We start from the raw sequence: 12,064 nt of genomic DNA, 5'->3' as shown, positions 1-12,064 counted from the left end.
AATATCTAAGTTCTGACATGGTGGAAAGATGTTGATAAGGCCTTATATCTAAAATTAATAATTTAATGATTGGGGAAAAACTAGAATTAGATTTAATACATAAGAGCTGATACCCAACTTTGCTAGTTCCAGACCCTTAACTTAACAAATAAACCTTTAATAAGATACAGACACAAAGAGCTAGGTTAAAGACCATATCATGGTTGCATTTATTTAACAGATTTAAATAACTCGACTTCAAGAAGTCATAAACATATTAAACCAGTTGTGGCATCTGAGGCCAAGCAAAATCTAGCCCCATATAGCCAGAGGTCAGGCCACGTGTTCTTGGAATTTTGAAGGGGAGTGGGAACCCGAAACCTGGCTCCGCCCCATTCTGTCATGAGTGACAGATGTCCTAAGGGATCTTCAGTCAGCAGACCCGTGGGGCGGGGGTACCCCCAGGGCAGGACCTGGGGGCATCATCCCGCCGATTAGCCCTACTGTCACCCCTGCAGACTCTGTACCCAAAAATATTTTGTGGCTGTGACCTCTCACTACTAAGGGATAATGATATTGGAAAGGACACTCCAACCTATAAGGCACCAGAATGAAAATCCCCACAGCAATTCTTCTGGGGAGCACCAATGGCCGACGCTGAGGGCTTATAGTGATTATGCCAATTAACCCTATCTCTGCCTCTAGCCTAACTTGACCAGCATTTTCTGGGGAAGCCATTTGCCTGAATGATGCCACCTAACTGTAAACATCAATCTGAAAACTGGGCAGGAGGGTGGGGAAAACTTCCACTGATGTAAAAATCCCAGGGAAAAGAGGCCTGATCCTCCTGAACCATGATTTATAACTGGTGATGGTGAGTAAGGACCCACCCCTTAGACTTCAACACAATTGCCATAACCTACACTGATAGGGATTTTTACTACCACTAGATGGCACAGGTCCTTAATTTCGTTGCAGGAGACCTTGCTACCTTACACTACCATAAATATGAACTTTCATGACACACACATGGATATCGGGTAGGGGGCGAAAGGACACAAAAGCTTCCTCCCCGCTGAATTTTGCTCATTTTCCTCCAAACGTTTGCAGCCACTTATTTTATATATATTTTAATGCCAACAAGCAACTCCCTCCTGCTGCCCTTACAATATTCTTTGCATCATTATAAAATGAATGAAATATTTCCTGTTTGCACCCATTTTTGTAAAGTAACACTTATTATGTACAGGGCACATTTCTTTATTTATACTAAATATAAACATTAAGGCACATTCTATTGTGTTACCATGTTTCACATTACAATGATAATAATAATAATAATAATAATAATATTTTTTCTGTCACCATTGGTTGGTTCTTCACAGGAATTGCTGTCTTCATCAGCTGGAGTTTCTCCCTTATCTACTGGGTCTGTTTCAAAAATAACATTGTGATATATTTCTGTCATTACATGTTATTGTCTACACAAGCCCAGTCATTAAAGCACATGAAACCAGAATAAAATTGGTCCAATAGTTGTCTTTGGGGTACAAACCTCCAAAGAGTTGGCATTCAAACATGTTTTTTTCAAATGTTAAATTCCATATAAGATACCATATATATATATATCCCATATGGTAGTATTTTTGGCTGGAGAGAGTAGACTTTCCCCCATCATATGAAAGTAGTGATTGTGAAAAATACACTGAGAGACAGATTTTTATAGAGTCACCTTCAATTATAAAAGCAGAAGTTATCCAACTTTATATGTGCAACTTATTTTCTTCCATTTTGTATACTGCCTTAGAGAGCTAAATGGCTGATCTACATTTCTCTTTCCACCCATCTGCATATATATATATTTATTTATATATATATATATATATATATACATATATATATATATATATATATATATATATATATTATACACACACATGATATCTCTCTGTTACTTTTTACAAATCAAACTACAAATATATACAAATAAACACAACAATTACCTTCTTGTATTGGAGTGAAAATATCATCTTTTATCCAGATATTCTGATGCTTTGCCTGGCAACGTACATCTTTTCCTTCAAATTTATCCACAAGCACCGCGCTGTACTTTCCCTCATTTGAGATAACAGGGGAGGCTTTTATTACACCTGAGTTTTGTGATGTAGAATTCATATACATTTCCACATACTTTGGGTAGAAATCCTTTGCCAGACAGCCAGTGGTATCATCTCTTTCATTCTCAGTCTTTAACACAAACACTGAGGGTGAAGAGTGGGTTTTATCTCCTGTGGAAAAAAGCAAACAAACATAAGTATTAAGTATTTCCCTTATGCCTCATTATGGCCTAGATTACAAGTGGAGCGCTATTGATGGCGTTGGGTGCAATATCAAGACTGTGGGACTGTGCTAAGATTAGAGCACAATCTGGTATTACAAGCCCATGGTAAAAAATAATGACCAGAGAATTTTTAGCACAGTATACACTGGAAATATGAATCATGGAAATGTTGTGTAGATAGTGTATTTGGTATCACAACAGCAGTTTTTCTTGATTATTAATACTTATTTATATTGCTAATATAAATTAAGTACCCTTTTTCCTATCAATGCCATGATAAGGAAATGTAATTGCACTACAATTACTTTTTATGAATTTGATATGATTTTGTTTTCGGTAACTAACAAAATATCCTGAATTCACAGATCTTAAAAGGATATTCTTCTGTAATTTGTTTTTTTTTTAAAAAAAAACTCTATTTTGTGAGAATATTTTATTTTTAAACAAATCACATTTTCATGCTGTGAGTTTACCCCCCCCCCCCCCCACAAAAAAGGTTTTAAAATCAGTTATCTAGCACACAGAATCATAAGAACATTAAGCCAATCACACATAGATATGTATATTCCAATCACTCACAACATTTTCATTTGGAGTAGCATGAACCACTTTAAAAGGACATTTTTCTGTAAAAAAAATAAATCTGAGTTTACGGTTCTAAATTATTTTCTCAGCCACACAGCATTAAACTAAGATTTTACTATATATATATATATATATATATATATATATATATATATATATATATATATATATATATATATATATATATATATATATATATATTGAGAAAAAAAATCATGTTTTCATACTGCACAATAAGGATAAGAACAGTGAGCAAATCAGGAACACACATATATATGTGTCCTCCAATCAATGGCCAAATTCTCATATGGAGTAGAATGGACCATCTGTGCATTTAATTAGTACATTTTATAAGTTTAGACTAGAATGTTTCTTAGATAGTAGTAGTAGATGGCGCTGGTCTATTGAGTGATTTTCTCTAGTAAGTGAAGAGAAAAAAGGCTTGATGCATATATTGAAGCCAATTAATATGGGTGCAGTATACTCACTCCATAAGATGAATCTTTACAGCTGAAAGGGAACGTAGCGTCAGATGGCAAGAGTCCACAGGTTCCTGGAGTTAAATACTGATTTTTCAGGTTTATCCAAAAGTGGACTATAAATGAATAGAGACACACTCAATACTTGGTTTTACTTACCTGTTTTACTTGTTTTAATGTATGCTCTTGATAAAGACGTGTAATACGTTGAAACGCGTTGAGCAAATAAAACCTTTTATCCTTTGTTGAAAGATTGTCAAAATCTTGTTTTGCTGTGCTGAGCTGGAATCTCCTTATTTATGGAGTAAGTTACTACATTTTTTCAATTATACACTGGATACTTTTGTCATTTGGGTCTCTATTCATTTATAGTCCACTTTTGGATAAACCTGAAAATTCAGTATTTAACTCCAGGAACCTGTGGACTCTTGCCATCTGACGCTACGTTCCCTTTCAGCTGTAAAGATTCATCTTATGGAGTGAGTATACTGCACCCATATTAATTGGCTTCAATATATGCATCAAGCCTTTTTTCTCTTCACTTACTAGAGAAAATCTCTCAATAGACCAGCGCCATCTACTACTACTATCTATCTATACACAGTCACAAGGGAGAGACTGCAAGAAGGCTGCGGTCTGACCTAAAGGAGAGTATCAGTTCTTAGTTCATTTGTACAGAATATTGTGTTTTTTTCCATCTTGCACCTCTGTATATTGTTTTCCTTTTTTAGAATGTTTCTTAACAGGCATATTATATTTTTCATAAACTCTATTGAACGTAAACATCTTCTAGAGCCTTATGGATTCCCAGATCCATGTTATTTAATAGAAACCTGGGTCCTATTGGGATCAATATCTAATATACACAATAACTGAAAGCAATAATACATAAAGTTTGCTTCTTACAATGAATTATCATAGCAGCCTGTACCTTTAATTTTAGTGCCCTTTGATTCAGCAAGTAATACTGAGTATTAAATATATTTAGAAAATCTACACAGGATGCTGCTATAAAAACAACATTAGTGCAAACTGCAAACCTTACTACTGTGTCTGCCTCACCTTACCTGGCTCTACCATTAGCCTTGTGCCTGCTCCAAATACCAGAGTCCTTGTAAATGTTGCACCCACATCACAGTGACTCAGTGCTTTGCACAAACTTATTTCTTTAAGATAAAGAATAATAAGAAAATAAAGCTTTCATGATTCCTTGGGTTGACTAAAAGTATTTTCAAGGTAAAACTCCATTAATTGCCTGACTGATAAATAATAGTGAAGTATATATTTGACAATGGTATTAAACAGTCTAAAATCATTGAGATAATTACATAAATGTATTGTCCAGAACTCTTCAAGGAAGGTAAAGTGAGCAGTGCTGAATGCCTTGTAGGAAGAGAAAGTGAGCTGGGAGAGAAGGTAAACTGTCTGTATCCTGCCAGATGCAGCTCTGAGGATCCCTCATGTGGTTATTGATAACAATGAACTCCTGTGTTGGCAGTTGCTACAGGAAGCTTTGTTACTTGCAGGTTTAGTAACTTGCCGCTTTGCCCCTGTCTTTATCCCCTCCCTCTTTCTTTGCTTCAATGTGAGCAAATTATACAGGCAATAAATAAATAATAGAATAGAATACTATGGGGCCTTCAGGCTCGCCGGAAACAGTAGTTATGAAGCAACGGTCTGCTCCATAACTAGTCCGCTGCCTCTGAGGCTGCGGTCTTCAATCTGCCCAATCCTATACGATCGGGCAGATTGACACCCCCTTCTAGCGTCCAATTGCCTCGAATCTGCAGGGGGTGGCATTGCACAAGCAGTTCTCCAGAACTGCTTGTGCAATGATAAATGCAGACAGCGTATGCTGTTGGCATTTATCGTTGTGCGGCGGACATAATACGCTACATCGTATCATGTCCGTCCGCACTTTAGTAAATCGGCCCCCATATGTGGTTTTCTGTGCAGCTGTATGATTATGATATTGCACTATTTGTAGAGAAAAAAAAGTTTGAAAATGCAACATTTAATCACAAATAGATCAATACTGTGGTGAAAAACTCTCTACCAGCTTTAACATGCAATGAGAGTGTTTCAGTGAAAATACACCCTGCAGAAAGTACGACAGTTTGCCTGATGTGTTTCATGAAATGTATCCTCTGATTATTGTTATATGTAAGACATTTAATACTTGTAGCTGTTATATATTATTGTATATTCATGTTTTATATGTTGTTAGATAATGTTACTCTCTCCTTGATAATCATTATATATGTGCATTTATTTTAAGATAAATTCAAATTTTTTACAGTTTTACATTATTCAATAGCGATCCAGCAATGCCCTTATTAGTTATTTAAATCCTGTGTCAGCTAATAAGCTAATAAGTATGAAAGCAGTTCTGTTCTTAATCCTGACAACACACACACACATATATATATATATATATATATATATATATATATATATAACTAATTACTACTAACTTTATTTAAAGGAAGAATCTACTCCAGAATTCCCTTTATTACCCATTCCCAAGTTTTGCATAACAAATATTAATACAAGTTTTACCTCTGTAAATACCTTGTAATTAAGCATCTGCAGGCTGCCCCCTTCTTTCAGTTCTTTTGACAGAATTGCATTTTAGCCAATCAGAGCATAAATACCTCCACGGGCGTGAGCACAATGTTACTTATATGACACACATGTCTAGCTGTGAAAAACTGTCAAAATGCACTAAGATAAGAAGAGGCCTTCAAGTGCTTAGACATTAGCATATGAGCCTACTGAAGTTTACCTTTCAATAAAGATAATGAAGAGAACAAAGCAAACTTGATAATAAAAGTAAACTGTAAAGTTGTTTAAAATGAAATGCCTTATCTTAATCATGAATATTTTATTTTGACTAGACTGTCCGTTTAAGCTGATGTCCAAATGCTCTTCTGCTACCGTATAGACATTATCCATAGTAAATATCTGGTGAGTGAGTTTTTCATAACAAACAAATTCTGAATGACCCCATGTACAAAATATAGGATAATGCAAAATATAAATATTTTTTTCTTGATAAACAATTTATGTAAAACATTTTGTTGTCTTTGTACACGTCTAATAATTATATCACTTCCCACTTATTTATAGAATTTTTTTTTGTCAGAGCTAAAGTAAGCTTTTGGGATAAATTGAAACTCTATAGTTTGGAGGGACCTTCTTTTGTTCACCTTGCAGCTCTATGTATGTTTTGCTATCCATGTAAATATGATCTTCATATAATTTAAATATGATTTATTTGTTCCTACTGGGGTTTATTCTCCCAGACAAAAAAATAAATAAATTAATTCTGCATTTTTATTACAATTCAGTCTTCTTTTTAACATGTTTAAAACACTGAAGTTGCATTTCCTTTTAATGTGATAATAAAGGAACATTTTTTATTTTTGTTGTCAGATGCAATTTATTGTCATAATAATTTAGTGACAATTTTCTGCCTCAAAATGGTTTATAGCAAAATAAAAAAATGGGAGGAAAGTAGGTATTAGGGATATAAGTCACATTTATTATCTATAGTATATCATAAAATGTAATATATCTAACACAAACAATCAAGAGAAAAAGCTTTTCTGAAGAACAAAGTAAATATGAGTTGATAAATCCGAGGCTGGTGTCTTGTTTTCTTTCTATTTTCTTTTGTGGGTTTGGCCGCACTTTTCTGGCTGATAGCTGGAAACATCAGCGTCAAGTGACACCCTCAGTGAAAAAGGAAAAAATAAAACAAACCATTTGGACCCGAGAGAAATTTAAGAATTTTTGAAGTTACCAATTTGAAGTGAGTAGTTGGATTCCAATTGATCTTTGCCATTGTTTTGCACGCGCTTACTGTGATTTAATATTTCACATACATTTGATAAAGGCCAAAAAAATCTTATCTTTTGTTTGCTTTGTTTATTTTTACCTTTTACCACTTTTTGTTGAGTGTACCATTATCTGATGCTGACATTTCCAGCTATTGGCCATAAAAGCAGGACTTTCCTTGGTGCATGGCTTTTCACGAACATTGAGAATGGGTGTACTTATAGCATTTAATTCCTGACTAATGATTATACTGCTTTTTAGGAGGTATTAAGGGTGCTTTATCAAAAGTTAAGTTGTATGATATAGATAACAAATGTGACTTGTGCCCCTATAACCCCCTTTCCCCCCAATTTTATTTATAAACCCAATTTGTTTTGTGAAAGATGAATCAGGATTTTCTGGAAACAGAAGTTATGAAGCATCGATCTAGAGACCGCTGCTTCATAACTTGTCCGCCTGCTCTGAGGCAGCGGACAGATCGGGTTGATACGATCAGGTTTATTGACACCCCCTGCAAGTGGCCAATTGGCCGTGAATCTGCAGGGGGCGGCATTGCACCAGCATACGCTGTAGGCATTTATCAATGTGCAGTGGACATGATACGCTACTTCGTATCATGTCCGCTCGCACAATGATAATTCGGCCCCATGGTCTGGATAACAATTTTTCATACCCAGTATTATCATACATCCTTATAAACTTTTACAACTTCCCATCTCCACTTTAGTTCTGTCTCAATATCACTTTTAATTGACAATTAATTACTCATAAATGTATCGTATTGCCTTGTTTGGATACCAAAGGAAAAGTATGAGGGATATATATATATATATATATATATACATATATATATATATATATTATCTGACTGGCAAAATAAAGTGATTTTTTTTTGCATGTATTAATACAGACTACGTGAAGAAGCAATAGATATATACTGGGATTGGAAATCTATCTATCTATCTATCTATTTATCTTTTGATAGATATTTTCCATCAATGTATATCTATTGCTTTTTCTCTTATTCTGTATTTGCCAGTTCACGTACATAATGAGTAGCTGCAAGGAGTTTTTCATTTGTAGCATTGTTGTATTGTATAAGTAATAGACTCACAGTTTCATTTAATGTACATACTGGTGACTACTATTAAAGGATCAGTGTTGTATCACTCCAAACATTTGATAGATTATAGATTATTTTCTTTTACCCACCCTTTTTTATAGGTGTCTTTTACCAGTAAATAAAATACAGAACAAGCTTATTTTTATGCATAGCTATACCCTAAGATTTTTTTTATTTTTATTTTGAACATTAACAGTTAATCTGTATTTTACATGATTATATAGGCTAAGCATCCCAATAAGAGCAGACTGAAAAGTAAAATTTTGGAAAATATCCTAACTCTATTATTAATTTCCACTAAACAGATCCTTAAGAGACAGACCAAAGAAATACACCTTATAACAACAATTAACAAAAGGCATATATGAGTAGTGTTGACCAGTAGATTACAAGATCATGTGTCCTAATAGCCAATGGTGATAATATAGTCATACAATAAAAATAAAAATGTAAATGTGTTTTGCACAGTAATATTTTATATTACAATTATATCAGCTTAAGCATAAAGTTGGTATTCTAGGTAAGTCTTGATTTGAGAAAAGTGCGTTATAATATTTGCCTTTTTCATACATAAATTAGTTTCCCTTACTGACTAATGTCTGAGCACAAATTTAAAATAATAATAATAATTTGATGGCAACAATACTTATATTTATCCTATAGGATATACAGTAACAGAGAAGTGTTATCACACAAGAAATATATTTTTCACTATTGAAAATGAATTCACAAATTGACTTTACATTTATATATAAGTTGTTTAAGACTAATTACACAAGCATGGATGGTCACTTACTTGGTAAGACATTTAAGTTTGTTCCTCTTCCAAAAACGAGTTTTTCTGCACAACATCAATACCCTGTCACAAAACTTCCACTTGAGTCTGGATCAAGTGGAATACAATAAATATATTTCTAAAGGTGATAATGAAAATTTTCAGAGAAAAGAAAATGTGCCCTGTCATATTTGTAGCAAACTATTGATACTGCATTTGTTTCCAGAACAGTATTGAATGAAAGCAATTTGAACAGATACTAGATAGAAATTCCTTGTTTTCTTGTTGTTTTCCCCATTGCTTCAATGATTTCAAAATATGTATTGTGAAACAAATATAAAATAAGCAATATTGGGTCCATGGAACAAATATCTTGTAAATTGTAGATTTTATTTATAGTATATATTATTTAATGATTTTGTATGAGTACCAGTTAGGTTTGTATCACTGTGGTATCCCAGTCACTGTGATATATTGTAATTCAAAAACAGATTGCTGCAAAACTGGAAAAAGGATGTGGATAAGCAAATGGGTGGGAGCCAAAATTCAGAATGAAGAAAACGTTAAAGCACCTGTGCTAAAAATTAACTTTAATAAATTATTTTAATAAAATGTATGTGCAGCTACAATTAAAGTTCTAATTTCAACATACTAATGACAAAAAAACACAAAGGTTTATATGTTCAATCTATTAGCGAAAACAAGAAATTTCTAAACTATTACTAGATTACTAGAGATGTGCATGGGCAAAAAAAAATAGTTTTGTCCCAATGATTCTTTCAGATTTTTGCCAACTTTCGTTTTGGCCAAATTTTGTTCATGTGAGCTTAGGTTTTGGCCGAACATAGGCTTCACATTTGTTACCCTTATACATAATGGGAACAGCAAATATGTACAGGTGATTTTAACAAAAATCTTACATTAGAGAATACGAATAACTAAAATAATCCATCTTTCAATACTATTAGAACATATAAGTTGCTGATGGAATATAAGTTAAAAACTAGATCACAGAGTCACAGATGTTACACAATTGCACTTTCCTATAGCTATAGCCAAAGTGATTGAAACTATCTGAGCTTCCCCTAGTCCCCCACCTTTCTATGCTAGGGTAAAGCTTTGAATGGACAAGCCTGTATGGCTAAAGTCAAGCATTTAGTGCAATACTTGCTGTCTGTAACATCAATATTTATTAAGACTATTGCAGAATTGCTCAGGAGACAATAGACACAAATGTTTAAACCTACTGTACATAATTGCAAACAAAGGAACTGATAGGCTGAACAACATAGCTCCTCCCCCTCTTTCTCCACTTCTTTTGGCTCCAAACATCCTATATTATAAAAGGCCAAGTGTGTTTGTCTGAAGCCGTCATGCGCAGTAGAGACTGCGCGCGGACAAACACACCTGGCCTTCAGCTGCAGAGTAGTGTGCACTGCGGAAGCTGCCTGATGGGGGCGTGACCGGCGTTGGGCGTACCGTGATGGGGGCGTGGCCGACGGGCGTGATGGGTGTGACGAGGGGGCGTGGCTGGCGGGTGTGACGAGGGGGCGTGACCTAGTGGGAGCGCGCGGGATGGGCGTGGCCGGCAGGAGAGACCAAAGAAAGCGAGCAGAAGAGGGGGGAAGAGCAAAAGAGGGAGAGAGAGCGCAAGAGACTGGGAGAGAAAGAGGGGGAGAGAGAGGGGGGAGAGAGCTCAAAAGAGAGGGGGGAGAGAGAGCTTAAAAGAGAGGTGGGAGAGAGAGCGCAAAAGAGGGAGAGAGAGAGTGCGCAAAAGAGAGGGGGAGAGAGCGCAAGAGAGGGGGAGAGATAGCGCACAAAAGAGGAGGAGAGAGCTCAAAAGAGAGGGGGGAGAGAGCGTGCAAAAGAGAGGGGGAGAGAGCGCAAAAGAGAAGGGGGAGAGAGCGCAAAAGAGGGGAAGAGAGAGCAAAAGAGAGGGGGAGAGAGAGAGCAAAAGAGAGGGGAAGAGAGAGCAAAAGAGAGGGGGAGAGAGAGCAAAAGAGAAGGGGAGAGAGAGAAAAAGAGAGGGGGGAGAGAGAGAGAGCGCAAAAGAGGGGGGAGAGAGAGAGCAAAAGAGGGGGGAGAGAGAGAGCAAAATAGGGGAGAGAGAGAGCAAAAGAGGGAGAGAGCAGATGAGGGGGGGGGGAAGAGAGAGAGCGAGCAAAAGAGGGGAGAGAGAGCAAAAGAGGTGGGAGAGAGAGAGCAAAAGAGGGGGGAGAGAGAGCACAAGAGGGGAGAGAGAGAGCAAAAAAGGGGAGAGAGATAGAGCAAAAGAGGGGGGAGAGTGCAAAATAAGGGGGAGAGAGAGAACTCAAAAGAGAGGGGGGAGAGAGAGAGAGAGAGAGCGCAAAAGAGAGGGGGGAGAGAGAGGGAGCGAGGGTTGGAACCGCGGTACCTAAAAAATTGGCCCGTGTACACGGGCTTTAGGACTAGTCACAAATAAATAAACAAATTCTAAACTATTACTAGATTACTAGAGATGTGCATGGGCAAAATAAATAGTTTTGTCCCAATGATTCTTTCAGATTTTTGCCAACTTTCATTTTGGCCAAATTTTGTTCACGTGAGCTTAGGTTTTGGCCGAACATTGGTTTCACGATTGTTACCCTTATACATAATGGGAACAGCAAATATGTACAGGTGATTTTAACAAAAATCTTACATTAGAGAATTCGAATAACTTAAATAATCCATCTTTCAATACTATCAGAACATATAAGTTGCTTATTGAATATGAGTTAAAAACTAGATCACAGAGTCACAGAAGTTACACAATTGCACTTTCCTATAGCAATAGTCAAAGTGATTGAAACTATCTGAGCTTCCCCTAGTCTCCCACCTTTCTATTCTAGGGTAAAACTTTGAATGGACAAGCCTGTATGAGAGAATAGTGGCTATAAGGAGCGCTGAGATAACCTAAAGTAGGGGTCTCTGCTAAGTAG

The 12,064-nt window shown here is 36.0% G+C and overlaps 1 protein-coding gene across 1 annotated transcript in view; it reads right to left on the bottom strand.

Moving 5' to 3' along the window:
* Positions 1-1,291: 1,291 nt before the first annotated feature.
* Positions 1,292-12,064, bottom strand: part of LOC128647128 (T cell receptor alpha chain MC.7.G5) — a 172,686-nt gene continuing 161,913 nt past the window's right edge. The window contains exons 3-5 of the mRNA XM_053699944.1: positions 4,452-4,519; positions 1,983-2,267; positions 1,292-1,410 (exon numbers count right to left, since the gene is read on the bottom strand). Coding sequence (XP_053555919.1) covers positions 1,292-1,410; positions 1,983-2,267; positions 4,452-4,519 — 472 coding nt within the window. The remainder of the gene's footprint in view (positions 1,411-1,982; positions 2,268-4,451; positions 4,520-12,064) is intronic.

Source organism: Bombina bombina, chromosome 2 (assembly GCF_027579735.1).
Source record: "Bombina bombina isolate aBomBom1 chromosome 2, aBomBom1.pri, whole genome shotgun sequence".
Lineage (NCBI taxonomy): Eukaryota > Metazoa > Chordata > Amphibia > Anura > Bombinatoridae > Bombina > Bombina bombina.
The sequence above is the reverse complement of the archived record's forward strand: the minus strand, read 5'-3'. Positions and strand labels throughout refer to the sequence as shown.